Source organism: Xylocopa sonorina, chromosome 2 (genome assembly GCF_050948175.1).
Source record: "Xylocopa sonorina isolate GNS202 chromosome 2, iyXylSono1_principal, whole genome shotgun sequence".
Classification (NCBI taxonomy): Eukaryota; Metazoa; Arthropoda; class Insecta; order Hymenoptera; family Apidae; genus Xylocopa; species Xylocopa sonorina.
The window spans coordinates 16,036,192-16,054,140 of NC_135194.1; the positions used below are offsets into that span (position 1 = coordinate 16,036,192).

Consider the following 17,949-nt stretch of genomic DNA (forward strand, 5'->3'; position numbering starts at 1 on the left):
CCTCGGTTCCCGCGACTAGTTGTAACCTACTCAAAGTTGGTCGACGGCCAATGATACATCGACGCGAGCCATTGTCCCGTTTGCCCGATCGATTTCACCGCGAAAGGAAACCGAGGGTAATCGGAAGTTTATTACCGCCCGATGCTTCTTTCTTCTGTCGACCCACGGGGCGGACAATGGCCCGCAGAACGATTCTGGCTACCGGCCAGACTTCGCGTTGTCCTTTTAGCCTCCGCTGAAGTTTGGCCAAATTTGTAACGCGAATTCGCGACTGCTTCGACTTTTCGATTCGTCACTCGTTCGCCACTCGGGGTCGAGAAACTCTCTAGGATACCAGCGGTGCTGGTCTGCGATAGAACGCGGAGGTGTTCGCTGCGCGTGAAAATTTTTTCGTCGGTAGAGAAAATTGTGTACACGGGTGCTGCTGGCGAAACACGGGAATCAGAGACGTCTGAGAAAAAAACACTCCGGTTTAGAAAGCCCTTGTGCACAGAACCCTTCAGGGGCTGTAATTCTTTAAGCGAGAGGCCTACCCCTTACGAAAATGCATGGGAGGAACAGGCGAGAAGGGGTTTCACTTAAACCAGTCGATCGATACCAGCTCTGGGGGACGATAAAGCACGCGCCGCGTTCAGCACGTCCGGTTTCTGTTTCCCTCTTCGGTTTCAAGAATTGATTTCGTTCCGCTCGTATTTCTCGTGTTTGCGTCAACTTACAAGCATCGTTGAAAGAAGGTCTCGATACCATTTAATCGGCCCAGTATCGACAATTTTTATTTATCTCCAACGATGGCATCTTATCTTTTTGAAAAGCTGACACATACGAAATGTGTTCCGTAATTGGAAATCCAAAGCGCTATATGCATACATATTTATTATAACGATAAAATCAGAACCGAATGCGTCGTCTCGCTTGCAAAGTACGCGCTGACACAGTGACACGATTGGCCGCCTCTGGAAGGGTGTCGTTCATAGCTCGGCACCCTATGGTTCTCCTTTTTTCCTGTACCCCTGCGCGTGTCCCTTATGGGGGCATCCACCCTCCAGCGAGCCCCTCTTGTCTGCGTCTCGCCAGGTTGTTCACCCTTCTTTCTATTCGAATCGCTCCGAGAGCCACGAGCGACAACCGTTAAGTTGGTCAGCCTTCGCGAGCGAGAAATAAAAAAAACAATGTCGCGTCTCGATTTTTCTAACCGTCGAGCGAAGTTTGCCGCGGTTTCGCGCGCTCGAAACCGCTAATCGTCCGTTTGACGCGTGATTGTACCGCTCATTGTATAAACGATTCGAACGAACATGTTCCAGGGCGGAGAAGAGACGGAGAACGGATCGGCCACGGCAGGTAGTCCGGTCGAGGAGAAATCGGCAGTAAGTAGTCCAACAGCAGAGAACGAAGCCGCCCCCGTAGCAGCGGCAGGAGCGACGACAGCAGCAGCGGCAGCGACCGAAACGAAGGAGGATAGCCCAGCATCGGCCGCTAGTAGCCCGGCCGAGGAAAAGACAGAGGAACCCACTCCCTCTGCCCCAACTCCCGTCCCTGTCGAGGAAAAGAAAGAGGAGGTCGAAAAAGTCGAGGCCGAGAAAAAAGTAGTCGAGGTCAGTCCAGCCGGTGGTCAGCTCGTACCGGATCCGGTAGAAGTCTCCGTTTTCCGAGTCCAGACAGTCGCTACGCCGTCTATCATTGAGAGGAAAACCAGTGAGGATATTCCTTCCATGCCCCCGTCCAGTCCACCGCCAACCCCCATAGACTCATCGCCGTTGCAGCAGGCTCAGCAGGCTGCGGCCACCGCGAACGCGCTCGCCGAAGCCCTTAAGCTGCCTGCAGAGGCTGCTGGCAACAATTTAATCACACCCACAGCCTTATCGTCCCCATGCCCGGAGCGTAACGAGCCGTTGACGACGCCCGCGGAATCTCTCGATGCGACCCCCCAGAGACCGCTTAGTTCTTCCGTTGACGAACCCCGTACAGAATCCATTCTCATACCCCCGAGCGTACAGGCTCTGCCGGTGGTAGATACGAACGCGTCCGATCTTCCTATCGCGAATGCCGACAATTTAGAATCGCTTAACGCCGGCGACGGTGATACCAGCAACACCATCGAGCCAATTAACGCTCCGACAGTCGCGGAGAACGTTCCACCGAGCGCCGACCGAATTCCAGCGGAGAAAGAGGAGTCTTGTCTGTCCGAGAGCAACGTCGATACGGAACCCGTGACGGAGGCTCCGATTTCTAAGGAGAGCGATTTCGAGAAGCTCTCCGAGGTGAGGATCGATGAAACGATCGCGTCTCCGTCCGATGCGGGTACCGCTGAAAAGGTAGAAATCGCCGAGTCGTCTGTGGAATCGCCGATTCGAACGAACGATGCGGATGGTGTTCAGGCGATTGGAGAAGAAACGTCAGAGATAGTCGTAGAATGCGTGGTAACGGAAGAACCCGTTACCCGCGAGAAGGAAGTGGTATCGGAGAAAACGGAGTTCGTTGAACAAGTGATCGAGCCGAACGATGTTATGGAAGAAGAAGTCGAGCCCGCGAAGGAAGCCGTGATCGATCCACCGGATGTGATAATCGATACGATCGTCGAATCCGAGGAGGGTCCCGTGCCCGTTTCGGAGGAGATTCTGGTCGAGGCCAAGCCAGCTGTTGTAATTCCGGAAGACGACGAAACGACGGACACGATCGAAGACGTGGTAGACATCGAGGTTGACGTCTCGAGGGTGGACACCGAGTCGGTCGAAGTGGAAGACAAATTAGAAACGGAAACGGTATCCGACATTGCTATGCCCACCGAAGAGATCCTAATTTCGGAGGAGCCGAAAGAATCGAAGGATTCGTTGGTTCGCGACGAAACGGCGATCGATCCTCCTATTCAGACCGTAAACGAACCAATAGTCGAGAACGTAGTCGATAAAGCGGTGGACGTATCCGAGGCGTGCCGAAACGAGGAGGATTCGATGCCTCCGCCTTTGCCAGAATCACCCGTGCCTAGTCCTCAGGAAACCTTCGATCCCGAGAACGTAAATGTCGCAGTCGATTCGAATACAGTGCCTTCCCAAGTAGTAGACGTAGAGCCACAGGTTTCAGACGCAGACAACACCGAACAGATAGACGGTATTGCCCCTTCGCTGGCCGTGAAACAAATCGAAACGGCTGGCGAATGTTCCGCCGCCGGTGTACCCGTTCCTCCAGCGGACGATGCATCGTCGCAATTGTTAGATGATAGCTCGTCGTGTTCCATCAACGAGAAAGACGACACCTGTCCCGCGGACCAGACGCATTTCTCTTCGGCTAGATTAGAACACGTTCCCAGTCCCACGGACGACGATCTTCCCCCAGCACCCGAGGATACGACCCAACCTAGCCTAGATTCTTCCAACTATCCGTTACCACCGGAAGAGCTCTCTTGTACGTTTAATCTGTCCGAATCGAAAAGCGAGCATCCAGTAGTACCCGACCCGGCTAGTCCGAGAAACCCGACAGAGACACTACTGACACCGCCCAGAAGTCCCAGTCCCCGGTCCAATGTCAGTATCACGTCCGAGCTGACAGCATCCACAAAAGATTCCTCGCAAACACAGTTGTACGACGACCAGAGCAATCGAGAGTTCAAGATGGAATCGGTGTCGATAAGCCTCAATTCGTACAATGAGTCCGACATTGAATTAAAGGAGAGGTTAGCAGAGTCTCTGGCGGAGACTGAGAAGCAGGAAGAGAGCTCGGTTTCGTGTCCGTTGTCGAACAACGCCACGTCGTCGACTACTACTGTCCAGGAGACCCATCAGGTGACTAACATGTAACAACCTCCTGGCATGAATTCAGCCAGCCGAATACCTTTCGGTGGGCGCCTCGTTCCAAGTATCTCGTCGTACGGTCCGCACAAAACCAACCGTATCTGTGACAATAGTCCGAAAATATCGACTCACTCCCGTTTCTCTCTCCATACGTCTCTCCCGATGTATACATTTTTCTCCAGGGCCTTTTGTCGCCTAAGCGCGACGCACACGCTCTCTCTCTTTCTTTCTTTCTTTCTTTCTCTCTCTCTGTCCCCCACATACACGCGCACACACGTACACATTCACTTACTCTCTTTTTCTCTCTTTATCTATCTATCTATCTATCTCTCTTTTTATACCTTCGTTTACAAGCGATCCACTAATCGAATCCCAGATTAATCGTCTCTACATTATCCGAAACTTGGTCACCATCACCCCCCCGCTTTACGACGTTCTCTCGACGAAGGGTAATCGAATGAGACTGAGACTGTGACGAATCGACCCTCTCTGTGGGTTTTTTTTTTGCACGAATCTCGTCTAAACAAGCAAAATTGTTGCCTCGGCGTATCACGATATATATCTCCTCCATGCACGATATGGAACAGAAAATCCAAATCGAATCGATTTGTCGCAACACGCCCAACTTCCTCCACGGTATTACGTCCTTTTGTTTTTGGTACCTGGAACGTACACACATATCCGGCACACCCGACCTCGCCCCCGCCCCCAACCCCAAAATAATATACACACGCCTTATCCATCGTTATTAAAAATGGGTCTCGTCGAATGCATCCTTCGTTCTGTCGAACGTGATTAACAACAACATCTACTCTGTTACTGACAAACTCCCTGTGACGCTTCCACCAGCCGAACCACTACCAGAACAACCGTTACTGCCACCACCTGTGTTGTTTGCCTCTTGGTTTTCTTGATAATATTAACACGACTTGTTATTCGAATCGAGGCGCTAAAGTAGAGCATTTTGTAGCTCGACGCATATATATATGTACATATATATATATAGATGAAACGAGCAACAAACATTCGCTGCACTAGTCGAGTTTCCAGTTTCCGTAGAAAATTACTTTTTTCGTCGGAACGCTGTCACTAATATAACATAGCCGCTCGACTTAGACGAATTTCTAGCGTGAATCTCATTGATAGACGTAAACTTTATAAAACTAATGGTGTACACGTAAATTAGCTGACATTCTTAGAAATTAATATGCCGATAGAACTTATTAGACATCGATACTATCATATGCTCTTTCCGTAATTGCATCTGTTGTGTCGTATAAAAGCATCTTGTATTGCGCATGCAACATTTTCTTATCCGAGGGTTCACCAGCAGGGTTTCCAATTCTTTGCGCTGTCCGAAAAAAGCATGAGGAACGATTTCGTCCAGCCGTGCCGAGACAACACACCCTTCGATCTCCGATCTCCGACACTTGCGACGAGCTAGATCGCGGAACGGCCGCCATCGCAATCGTCTGTCTCCCCATGTTTTATACATTTGTTCTCGGTCGTGTTCTTGTTGTTGTTGTTGTTGTTGGTTTCCTCGTGTGGCTCGACGGAATCAACCTTTACGTCTTTTGTCCTCGTAGCATGCTGGGATTTGGACTTGCTGCGGACGAGCAGATTTACTCGCGATCGAATACACTAACGAGGAGACGTATGCGTTTTACAGAGCACTCCTGAATCCGAGGCCCCGGTAGAAAATAACCTGGCTCACGACAGTACGACAGAAAGTTCAGCCGATGCTGTTAAGATTACAACCCCAGCCGTCCCAAGCGAGGTGGTACCCGCCACTCCACCGTCTGTCCCAGCTATCACCGAGGATGTTGCCTCTGTAACCAAGGTAATGTCGCGTAATCCAACGAGTAGGCTTCCTTCGAATTAGCAGCTAGCATTACGTGATGATCGCCAAACGATCGTTCGCGCTGGTTTGCGTGGAACGATTCCGAGGCCATTAACGCTCCAGCTTAATGACCAACGAAGAATACAGCGCGAGGGGCCATCTGATAATAATCAATCTCTAATTCTATAACAACGAAATGATAAAATTCCGTTACCGAACAACATCGTTACCTCGTGTTTTCTCCTTTCTTTTCAAGGCTATCGAAGAAATGGACATAAGCGATAAGGCTGTTGCGGCGGCAACCATCGAGTGTACTACGAACGTACGTATATGGAAACAATAGTTTATCCTTAGACGTTTAGATAGTAATACGAACAATCTTATCGAGGCGTTAACTGTCTTTTGCATTTTGCAGGAAATTATCGCGGACGCACTTTACCAAAACAACATAAACGAATAAACACCGCTAACTGAATTGTATTTTGGGAAGAAGAAAGTTCTTTTCTCTCGTTAAAACCAAAAAAGTATATTATATAGATATGTATATTTGGACCATTCCTGCAATTAAACAGAAAATAACGTTCTTTCGTTACGAGCAACAAAAAATATGGAACGACGACGATGTGACCGCGACATCGCGAGAGCATATAGACATTATGGTAGGCCTATTAATAATTATTAGATGGCATTTGACGGCAGGGCAAGAAGGGATTGTTCACGGAAGACGGTCATATCATCGATGAGAATAGATAGGGTTACGAGGACGAGCCAGATAAAAGGGAAAACAGAAAAAAAGGATCGATTCTGAAGACGAGACACAGCGCCGTTTGCGGATGGTAATTTCGAAGCGAATCATTTTTACTATTCTTTTCCGATATGGATAATAGCGATAATAAATTTTTCAAACTCGTCGGGCCGTGTTTTGCCCACCTACATGATAAACGTCGTAACGGTTGGTTGGCCCTGCTGTGTAAAAATTGGAAAACTGTTGCTAAATGTAAGTCGTATTATGTGACCATCGCGCGGCGAATAAGCGATAAGAATGAAACATTCGAATTTAAAAAAAAAAACAACAAAAAACAAAAAAAAGAAGAAGAAGAAGAAACAATAAAGAAAGCAGAAAATGATAACGGTGAAAAACAAAACATCGTTTGTCTCCGTATTCCAGAAAAAAAAAAAAAGAAATACTCATTGAGGCGCGCCCTCCCGTAACTACATATTGCTATGTCGCGAGAGTATAAGAGGCAAGAAAACTGTAACAAAGAAAAAAAGAAAAAAAAAAATGAAAAACGGAAAGATCAGAGACTGACAGAGGCAGGTGTGCGTGTGCGTTCGAATGCGTGAGATAGCGTGAGAGGATACGAGTTAGGGAGACGAGTGAGAGAGAGAGAGAGAGAAAGAGAGAGAGAGAGAGTGTCGAGGGAAGTAAGCGCAGCGGAAATAGGACGGAGCACTTGGAATGCGTCTCTTTGCCAGAATGTGAACACGATAGGGAGAGATATAGAAACGGGAGACAACAGAATGAGAAATATGTTATTAAAAAAGATACGTTAAAGCACACACGAGTAATGAAACACTCGCATCGCGATTTCTCAAGGACGGTCGATTATTTTTGCTCGTATTTCTTTCGCGGTCCTTGTTTTTTTTTTTTTCTTTAGAATTGTACAATCGAGAGAGGTTTTACGTTGTAACGAGGAACTGCACACTTCTACGTATGACTTTGGTACGCGCGAGCACACGACACACAACCACACACATGCAAGGACATTACACGCGAATTGCGTTCATACGTATCAAGCAAAACACGCATACACACACGAGATAAGGAAAAAAACATACAGTATGTCGAAACAGTGTAAGTGATATATAATCTAGACATAGAAGAAAAAAAGCGTTTGTGTAAATTCGGCGTTTGTTCGAAATGCTACTTCTCCATATGAGAATACTTACGAGGAAGCCTATTCGTAATTTTATATATATATATACATATATATATATAATAATAATCATTAAAACATCGCCTAATTACAATTACGAAACATGCACAATTTACCACCCCGAAAACGGATTCGTTCACTCGCGGATCTCCGGAAGTAAATAAATTACCTACGAAAAGCTTTTTTTTATTAAGACCGTAGCGTAGATCGTAAAGTTTAAACGAAAAGCGCATATATGTAAATGCTCCAAAATCTCAGATAAACTGTAAGTGTTGATGGAGCGAACGTTCACTGTGCCCGCGACCGGCATTGATTTTTAAACGATATATTAATGAGTAAGGAAGAAAGAAGTAAAATTAAAAGTTGTATAGTAAACCTTTCATTAAATATATATTGTCCGTAATGATCTTTACAACGAAATTCACCGTTTTTTCGAAACAAGTTTTGGCGACGAGAGCGAACTTTTTATTTAAAAACAAAAGGAGAGAGAAAAAAAAAGGAAAAGATAAGAAATTTCTCGAATCCGACTTGATCTGTGCACTCGAACTGTCAACCCGTTTACTCTGAGGCGTGATCGACGCAAGCCTTCTCGTTTATTTATTTTGCACGCCGGAAACTAACAAAATTGTAAATGAGATTTTTGGAGTCGATACCGCCTCAGACACAGACCAACAGTCTTCAGTATCTTCGATGAGCAGTTATAATAGTAATTAAACTATTCTACATTTATCTATAACCTATAATAAACTGTGAAACAAGTGTAAAAACCCATGTCTCTTTATTTCATCTCGTGTGCTTCTGTTATAATCGTCTATCGTTTATACAAATGCTCGCGTTTCAATTATTGCACTATGCTTTCCATTGCATGTATAAACGTATCCAATTCGTCTTTGTTTAATTCCAGACCTAGAATATGCTTAGATTCCTTGTTTTCAACGGTCAGATCTATTTGAAGGAGAGGCTCTCTTAGAGAAGCCAGTTTACTAGAACCCATGACCAGCTGAAAGAGTAGCATGATTACTGTATGCCATATACTCGTGTAAAATTCTCAACAATTTACCTTCAATCTCCAATCGAAATCAGTTACTGTATCGTGCTTCTCTTTAGAACACTCCCTCAACAGAGCGTCTGTTAATTGCTCTCTTCTCACCTTCAAACACGATAATATACTCTGTTGAATTTGCTCCGGCAATTCATGATACTCCTGTGGCATCTGTAAAATGATAATTACTTCTTTCAAATAATTGTACATGTTTATTTTTTGTCCATTTTAAGGAAAACACTGCAACCTCCCATTGATCCATTTTCCATGCGACAGGAGGTCTATAAATTTCTGTTGTTTCATCAGAATTGTACTAATTATACCTTTTCTTCCATTAGGTACAACGAAGCTGGATTTCTCAAGAGCATCGATATTAATTTATACGTCTCCTCGTATTCTTCTCTGCTCCAATCCATAGAGTTTACAAATTTCTGGTAAGTTGGTCCCGATCTGCCACATATTTCATCCACGCATGCGTGCAGCAGCTATATTAGTAAAATATAAATATTTTAAGTAACAAATGGTTCTTTTTAATTAACAATGGGAAACAGTTGTCGCATTGTCATACTCACTTCTTTCAGAACATGAATCTTGTCTTCATTGAAGAGGTTAAGGTATAAAGTTTGAGCAGTTTCCATTATTATACCTTTCCAAAAGCTTCCAGCAATCCCTAATAACAATTAAAAATTCACAAAAGCCTAACAGATACTTGTACGAGGTGCCATTGAAGTTAATCCATTCCTTATTTATTTTACATGACAGTAGTATAACCAATAGCTTTCCAATTTACCTTACACATAATTCTACTTATATATTATAATAATACACGATACGTGGCGACTGTAAGTTTATTATCAAATGTTAATGGCGCGTTGTTCACTATTTTGCACTCTCTTCATGTTGGTTTATCGCTTAAAGTATAACATTTCAAAATAAAAAAATGTTACGATTTTTGAAACAAAATTTAATTTTTACACGTGGCGCCATCTCTTCGAAAAGTGCTCAAACTGGTCGCACAGCGTTATCGACAGCGAAGTGAACTACTGCTACACTAGCGCCATCTCTGTGGAAAGTGCGGAAACTACTCAGGAATTGGTTTCAGTATTCCGTCAAGAGATGGCGCCACCAGTCGGTCGATAGTTCACTTCGCTGTGGATAACGCTGTGCGAGCAGTTTGAGCGCTTTTCACAGAGATGGCGTCACGCGCAATAAAATTTAATTTTTTAAAGATATAATATTTTCAAGTGAATAATAGTATTTAGAACGTAGATCAGCACAATACGTAAAGCAATACAAGTATGCTGCGTTTTATATAAGAGATTTAATAATATATATTAATTTTCGCAGCAGTCGTTACGTCACATGGCGCGAACGGGTCCTGCTGCGTTCAGTGTGTGTTCGCTCGCGGTCGCGATAACATTGCGTGTCTGTGTATGTGTCACCGATAATGCTTCCTTACGCGGTTCTGTCAACCCTTCAGTCCATCGAATGGATAAAGAAGCTCAAAAGGGGAACTGTCAGGTAAGATACCTCGCATTTATTCTATTCCTGTACGAGAACTCGTCGCATAACCTGATGGCGTCTCACTTGCGTCTCGTCCTCGCCGCGTACATTTGTTTATCGATTTGTCCTCGTGAATCACGCGGTCGAATTCGACGCTCTACAACGCGAAACACTGTTCCCTCGTCTAATTTTTAACAGTGTACAATATACTTGTGTTCTCTTGTAGCAATACGATCGCTCGTGTCATCGAGAGAACTTTCATCTTAATTCGCCGATACGCATCTTCCGATTTGGATCAGTATACACATCGAAATCATGGAAGAAGAGTCGCGAGGTAAGGTATATTGCAATGTTATTTTTAGCGATCGTACTAAATGCTTTAGTTTTTATTTTTAATTAATATCAAAGGGAGTTTGAAAATATAATTGTATTCTGTAGCAGATTATCGTGTACCACGGCGCAATACATCGATGTCTATCGTCGCTACCTCGACAATGGCTGCCAGGACAATCTCTTCTTCTGAAATTCAGCAGCATCCTCGATGACTTCCTTTCAACTTCTTGGTGCATCTTTCGGTGAGTCATTTGTTTTTAAGTTCCTCTAGTTATCGAATTGTGTCGTGGGACGAATAGTCCCAATCGGCATCTCTATGCCTGACACGATGGCTTTCCACGCCTAATAATAATATAATCGCTAATAAATATTCGATTGAAACGTTGGACCTATAAAGTAATAGGTCTCCTGGTGTTCTTTATTACCCATTGTATCCATGAATACCCATGAATCTTTCGTAACGTAATGGTATGGACGTTACCTCGACGAGACGAGCGAATTGAACAACGAAAGGCAGAGAGCGTATCGGAATAAACGTATCAGATTTATTAATATAACAAAAAAAGTAACATTATGAATTATAATTTCTTGTAATATACTCGGAATATTAGTGCTGTATCTATTGAGAGAAGCACCGGTTTAAAAGTGTGACTACTAGATGGCGGTGAAAGGACGCACGAGGTTTTCGTCTGAATCGCGGAGGCTCGGCAAGCGGATGCGTGGTCCCCGCTTGATCGAACCGGAAGCTGAGGCGGACGTTCGCGCGGTCGAACCCCTCCGCGACTAAGACGAAATGTTCGCGCGTGGCCTACGTTGCGAGATTTATTGAAACGATAATCATGAATTTCTTTATACAACATTACTGTGGTTGGTTTGTTGCCTACGTCTATTATGTGTACGTGTATATTGCCTAGTGTTGGTAGCGAGTACAACAGCAAGCTGAACGTCGAGCAGCGTCCTGTACATTGTCGCGCGGTTAACGATAGAATATTCGTCAGAAGATATCGATCCCGTTGCCACCGGGAAAATGGTTACGTTTCTAGCGTAGCGGCACGAGAATGAAAAAAAAAATAATGTGAAAATTAACGCAAACGCGTGATCAATCCTATACACGATTGCACACGATGTTTCCATCGGCTTATAAATGCTGGACCAGCTATCGATTCGATCGTGTCGCCTGCTACGTACATACATACTATAATAACATACATATATATATATATATATATATAAAGCGTACAAAACACGTTTAGGGTGGTACACGAGGCGAAATACTCACGGCTCGAACGACACATCGAGCCAGTCGTACTTTGCTCCCTTTCTTCCTTTTTTTCCTTTCTTTCTTATCGTGTACTTAAATCGCTTCCTCGGAGGTCCGTCCTCTCTGTACAGGTGGCCGATGATCCTGTTGCGGGTCCATCGAGAAAAAGAAGGCTCGTATCGTTCGTCTCTCTTTACGAGACACGCACGTAACACGACCGCGAGCAGACGATTAACGACGTTAACGCGTGACCGTTTCACGGTTTCCTCGCTTTGGTATACGGACCGTCGATGGCGTTTCTAGAAAGGGCGAGCGTGGGTTCGTCGAACTTTGGAGGCAGGATCCTCGGACTAGGCTCGCGCGGGGTCCTATCAGGATCGGAGTCGCGTCAAATCGGGCATCGAGAGCGCGCTCGCGCGGTTTTCTTCAGATCCACGAGATTCAGCGAGCGTGTCGATCGTTTCCGATTTACAAATTGGCAGCTCTCCGATCGCGACGACGACGACGACAGCCTAAAGAAATAAATGAGAACGGGGCGTAGCGACACGGTGGTCGCTGAAACTAGCGGAATACATATTTATACATAACTGCTCTCGAGGGGTACACGTACAGAGATATATATCGAGTCTCTCGTCGAAAAAAAAGGTACTCGGAAATAAAATGGCACCGTCGATTGTTCGCTCGGTCTCTTCGCATTGGCACTTGTTTCCCCTTCCTCGACGTCTCTTCTCCTCTAGCTTCTGTACCGGTGGTTGAAGTTCGTTTGGTAGTTGGCGATCGCGTCGAACTTGTCCTTCTTCCGCGGACACTTACCCTGCCGCCTCATGTACTCGCCGAACTCGCAGTTCGGCATCGCGCACTCCTCGTTCTGTATGCATCTGCGAATCGCAAAACTCGTGCGTCACTCCTCTACGTCTACCAATTAGAAAATCGAGCGGTTAGTATACTCACAATCTATCAGCGATGGAAAAGTATCCCTTTCCTCGTCTGATCCTGATGCAGTTCTGGTGGTGCTCGTAGCAGTTGCACTGGCACTCGCCCACGGACGTGATCCTCGGCGTGAACTCGGACGGGCATCGGCACCTGGTGGAAAGAATTGTGGATTGGAAACGATTCCATAGGATCTCCAGGATCGAGAGTAAAACGAGAGCGTGCTCACGGTTTCCTCGGCTGCGCCCTTCTCATGTTCTGAGGTTGCGGGGAGGGCTGATGGTGCCTGTAGACTCTCTGCTCGGAGAGTTTCCCGTTCCCCGTGTCGTATTCGGTTCTCTCGCGGCACTCGCATTCCGTGTGATTGTAGAAGGACAGCTTCTCCACCACGCTGCCGCTGCCCACGTTCGTCGTCTGCAACGAAAGCCACGAAACCGATCGTTGTTGTGGGATCGATCGCGAGCGATAACAGCCGTGTCTAGGCGGGAAATCGCGGGCGATACGCGTATAATACGTAAAGGAAAGAAGAAAAAAGAGAGAGAGAGAGAGAGAGAGAAATATGAAGGAATTCGTTGGCGTATCGTTTCTGTTTTAATTGAGTTCAATTAACCTTAGCCGGGTGGCCGGCTGGATCTAAAGTGGCCCGCTCGTTGCCCGCGGCTCGTTCAACGGAAAGAGGTTATCCGTATCGCGGGGGCCAGAAATAGCGACTCCCTCAATCGACGTCGATTACCCTCGGTTACTATTTTTACGGCGAACGATTCGAGGGATTCGGGACATACATCGACGGGATCGAAGGAACGAAAGTCTCCGGTCCGGTCACGCCTCGATCCATTATAATTGCTCGGGCAGGATCGAAGGGCAGCCGATCTAACGCGTAATCGATCGCGTTAACTGGGTCGTAGGTATGGGGGATCGATGACAATGGGCTAGCGGAACGAAATGTCGATCCCGCGTCCAAGGGTAGCGGCGAACCGTTTCATCGATGGGATTCCACGGTTAGGCGTGGTGATCGCTGCGACGCGGTCGATCGATCGTCGAGGGTGGATCGAAAGTTCGTTAAGCGTGTCCTTATTACGCGTTGGACGCGTGCTCGCGCGGGCTCGAGAGATACCGCGAACGAGAAGTTACACAGTTTTTAGCCGCGCGATTCATTCGATCGTCGGATAAGTAAAGGTAAACGGGTTTAGCAACAGAGACGGAGGAGAGAAGGTTCGCTCGAGACGAATAGGTCGAAAGGATGGAACTGTACGTGGAAGTAGTCGCGGTATCTCGACTAAGGGGAACCGATCGTTTCCGTGGGACGAGCAATAAAGAAACGCGGAGGACAAATTGCTCTCGAGGAGCAACCTGGCTCTCTCGGCCGGTTTTTTTACCTCGACAAAGCGCAAAGATCTTGCCGGATCTTTGTAATACGAACTGCGCTCGCGGGCTGTCTTCCTTTCCCCCCGGCGCAGTCTGTCAAGACGGTACACGCTGGGATTGAGATTCGCGATCGTCCCTGACGAATAGCCCTGGCCGAGGGATCGTGGTCGTAAATTTTATACCACGCTGCCCTATCCCTCGAGGAATCTCGTCCTCCTCGAACCCGGATAACGTCCGACCGCGGGCCCATCGATCGGACCTTGCGTTTATATATTTATTCTTACCGTTTCCCTCTCATTTTTCTGTGGGCTTTTCTGAAAAATCGACGGCGAACAATGCACTTCCGGTAGCGGTGGGTCGCGACCGCCATCGCAAGGGGAGTTCGCAAGTTTTCTCTTTTCAACGAGGACTCCTCTGGCGGACGAGGATTCTTTCTCGATCGCGCGGGAACGATCGACGAGGAGAAGAATGGCAGGGTTCGGTAGGGGCGTACACACGTGTCCTGGAATTTCATTTCTACGCGGATTATTTTGCCACGGTGAGATCGAGCAGCTGACCGACTGGCTCTCGTTAACATTCACCGTATCTCGCTCGAGGCACCCACTCGTGAATGAAACACAGCACCGAAGTAGCCATGAAATCACGCGCGCACGAGTCTCCGGATCGGTGAACCGTGCGCCCCCGGTTCCCTGCAATTTTCGGGACAAGACCACGCTCCTCCGTGACTCGATTCGCGATTCATCCGCGACCACCGTGCCCGTCGCGAAGAATCCGCGCCGTTGCGAAACACGCCCGATTGTATTCCGATGTACTATTCCCAAGAGGTTGTACCAACTTACGGTACAAGACGCGGTAATTGCCTCCGGTAACTCTCCTCTGTTTCCTAGCCAGAATCAAAGTCGAGTCGAACGTAGAAACGTAGAAACCGATCCATCCTCCGGCTCCGTTTCCGATCCTCCTCCGCTCGATCGATCTCGAACCCCGTGTTTTCGCATGCAAATATCGCTTTCCTTTCTACACACGATCGTACGCGTTTCCTGTTTTCTCTGTCCCCCACTTTTGCTTAGGAACCTCTCGGAAACCGCGCGGTCCCGAGGGATCGGGGAGGTTCGCGTGGGTTGACGAACGTTTTGGCAAGCTGCCTCGGAGCGGACTACGTCCTCGTTTCTGCGCTCCGCTGTTTGTGTATCTTCGCGCGATACTCCAGACACTCGACACCTTTATGTACAAGTTCTTCGCTGGAGATTCTCACGCGGGGTTTTATCGGATTTATTTTTTTCGCGAGAACTGTGTCGATGATCTCTCTCTCTCTCTCTCTCTCTGTCGTTACGCGGCTGCGATAACACCGGCTGCGATTCGAGCCGTTATTTCTCTCGATAACCCGATCGCGATTCGCTGAATCTTTATTAAACCCTCGTTTCGACGTACCCGACGATTAGCAGCTCGATAAAGCGGACGCGATTTAAGACGAGCGAACGTGTCGCGCTTTCTAACATGTCGAGCATTCTCATTAGAAACCATCGGAATTATAATTCACCCGATACGAGGCGACATTGATCTCGTACGTAAGGTACGCGAAGGCATCTCTATCGAGGAGGACGACCCAGTTACACCGGGTCAACAGTGCTCTCCTTTGATCGAGACCGTTGTGTCCCATCGTGCGATAAAATCGTCCGATTCGTGAGAAGCTCGCGCCGGACAGGGGAATTGTTTCGCTCTGGCGATACGCCGACCGGTTGTCCGCGCGAATCCGCCAGCGTAGGAGTCCCGGAAGTCGCCGCCGCTTCTTCTCCGAGGAATGCAATTAATGCACGTGCACCGTGCACCATTATCGTGCCGCGCGAACAACTTTCCTCCGTGTTCCAGGATCCAGCGAATTCCCGATTAATCGTACCGTTTGACAAGCAAACACGCGATAATTAATACCTCGCGTCTGGTGGCCATTTAAAACTCCAGACCGCTCAGCGATCGCTCCCACGCTCGGGGTTTCATTGTCAGTGTCTCGTTCCTCGCGTCTAATCGATCTCTCGACAACCTCTAATATCCCCCCATTGTCGCATTCGTCGCAATGCACACCCGTTACGTCGTCGACCGTCGTAAAGTATATCCAGCTCGACTAGCCCTCGCCCGCTGTGGAATAAATTTGCGTCTCGACCGTTGCCTCGCGCTGGGTACGGCGCGTGCTCGAGAGGGAAATGAAGACGTTCGCGAACGGGGGATTTCGATCGGCTCCGTGGGCTATTCGTTAGCGCGGACCACGGCGGATCGTTTTACACGCACGGTCGCGACCGCGATGGCTGGTACGCGGATTTACAGGCGACGCGCTCGATGGTATTAGCCGTCGCGCTCCGTCGTACTCCGCGGACCGCGTCGGGTTCAATCGTCGTCCGTTGATTGCATCGCCGATCTAAATGGAATATCCGCGACACCTGGACAAATCGCGGTCGACGCGTGCGGTGGAATCGCTGGCCACGATTAATCGCGATCGACTGATCGAACAGAGTGTCCAGAGAACGGTTGAGTGGACGATCGGTTCGCAGAGTTTCCCGGATACGAGCAAGCGAGTAACTGAATTCGATTAACCTCGTCCGGGAGAGAAGGTCCCGCGAAGTTCCTCCGGTTACGATTCTAATCGTCGATCGCGCGAACGAATCGACGAGGCGAAAAGCGTGGTCGCGGCTCCTCGCGTGCAACGGTTTTTCACGGGCACGCGCGTAAGCACCGTGGCCGATTTGCATGCGATTATCGGTGGGCGTTCCTGCATCCGATCGAGATCCTTATCGCGCTTGGCGTTGCGTCGCGTCGAGCCTCGCAAGAAGATTACACGCGGATTAGCGATCGGACTCGCCTCGAGTAATCGGAACACGCGTATCTGGCAGCTCGAACTTTCACGCGGATAGACCGTAATTACGTTGTTGTTATTCCTGAAATTGGGGCTACGCGGACCCGTGGCACGTGGGACGGCACCGCGTCCCGGTGTCTCAATTTGTTCGCCCGATGACAGATCGCGCGTAATTTTAGTTGTTCCCCGATAAGGCCGCATAAATCAACCACTCGACGAGTCACGGGCACCGTTCTCAACCTGTTTCGAGCCAGTCGCAGATTCAGATCGCCCCGGGCGACTCCTGCCTCGCGATAACCATTAACCGACATTGTCAATAAGATCGTTTCGCCTCCGTGAGCGCGTTTAATTTGTCCAGTGAAAGCGTGTTTCGGACCCCTCTGCTACCCCCGCCCCTTTCTTCGTAAATCTCTCGCGATCGAAAGCTCTCGACGAGTTCCGAGCATCGAGCAATTACCGCTCCCGCGATCGGTTCCCCTTCGAATATTCTCGACCGCGCGCGTGTGCGTTCGCGTCCCGTTGACAATTAACGTCAACGTCGAAAGGGCAGGCGATCACGCGCGGATTGGCTATCGATCGCGCAACGTCGTGCACCTTCCCGTCGAGATCCTTCGGATCGGTTTTCTTCCGCGAGATCGTCTGTAAAACACGCGAAAGGGCCAGTGTTTTCGCGGCACATCCGAGAGATATTGATTAACGATCGAGAGTCGCGCGACGGATAACGATCGCCTCGTAATTCCGCGGCGCGCGTATTAATTAACGTTCGTTTGTACACTCGAGGGGAGAAAGAGTGCTGGTCCCGCTATTTCGTCACCGCGGTATTCGATAGAATCTCCGATGGAGCGATCCACGCGTATCGCAGGTGTCGTTGGGTAGGTTCGCGAGATGGTACGTTCGCCGTTTCGAATTGTCCCGAGTAATCGATGGCGGAGAGGAGCGACATCGACCAAGCGACGGCTGCTAGACCGTTCGAACGGGCGACATTCGCGAGGCAATTTGTAAAAGCTGGTTCGAACGACTCGGTCGTCGATTTCCATGAGCATCGCATGCCTCGTTTATCCGCGCGTCGTGATCGCATCGGTATCGTGTACACGCGCAGTTAACACGGTAA

General features: G+C 48.1%; 3 protein-coding genes across 4 annotated transcripts in view; 1 reads left to right on the forward strand and 2 right to left on the reverse strand.

The window, feature by feature from the left end:
* Nucleotides 1-6,810, forward strand: part of LOC143433123 (uncharacterized) — a 58,662-nt gene extending 51,852 nt beyond the window's left edge. For both annotated transcript variants that reach the window (XM_076910269.1, XM_076910268.1), the window contains exons 5-8: nucleotides 1,302-3,776; nucleotides 5,455-5,625; nucleotides 5,882-5,947; nucleotides 6,041-6,810. In XM_076910269.1, coding sequence (XP_076766384.1) covers nucleotides 1,302-3,776; nucleotides 5,455-5,625; nucleotides 5,882-5,947; nucleotides 6,041-6,085 — 2,757 coding nt within the window. In that variant the 3' untranslated portion in view covers nucleotides 6,086-6,810. The remainder of the gene's footprint in view (nucleotides 1-1,301; nucleotides 3,777-5,454; nucleotides 5,626-5,881; nucleotides 5,948-6,040) is intronic.
* Nucleotides 6,811-7,955: 1,145 nt separating this feature from the next.
* LOC143433125 (COMM domain-containing protein 8) lies at nucleotides 7,956-9,360 on the reverse strand. Its single transcript, XM_076910271.1, has 4 exons — nucleotides 9,177-9,360; nucleotides 8,928-9,089; nucleotides 8,623-8,775; nucleotides 7,956-8,562 (listed from the first exon to the last, which is right to left on the reverse strand). The coding sequence occupies exons 1-4, from the start codon at nucleotides 9,240-9,242 to the stop codon at nucleotides 8,404-8,406; spliced, it is 540 nt and encodes a 179-aa protein (XP_076766386.1). The 5' UTR covers nucleotides 9,243-9,360; the 3' UTR covers nucleotides 7,956-8,403.
* Nucleotides 9,361-12,285: 2,925 nt separating this feature from the next.
* LOC143432983 (uncharacterized) overlaps nucleotides 12,286-17,949 on the reverse strand; it is a 51,309-nt gene continuing 45,645 nt past the window's right edge. Inside the window, exons 4-6 of the mRNA XM_076910010.1 lie at nucleotides 12,861-13,045; nucleotides 12,653-12,784; nucleotides 12,286-12,579 (exon numbers count right to left, since the gene is read on the reverse strand). Coding sequence (XP_076766125.1) covers nucleotides 12,435-12,579; nucleotides 12,653-12,784; nucleotides 12,861-13,045 — 462 coding nt within the window. The 3' untranslated portion in view covers nucleotides 12,286-12,434. The remainder of the gene's footprint in view (nucleotides 12,580-12,652; nucleotides 12,785-12,860; nucleotides 13,046-17,949) is intronic.

Coding starts and splice junctions, on each gene's coding strand:
- LOC143433125 (XM_076910271.1), bottom strand. CDS start 9,242: ATGGAAACTGCTCAAACTTTATACCTTAACCTCTTCAATGAAGACAAG. Junction 8,776..8,927: donor TGTACCTAATGGAAGAAAAG/GTATAATTAGTA, acceptor ATCATTTTACAG/ATGCCACAGGAGTATCATGA. Junction 8,563..8,622: donor ATTTCGATTGGAGATTGAAG/GTAAATTGTTGA, acceptor CTACTCTTTCAG/CTGGTCATGGGTTCTAGTAA.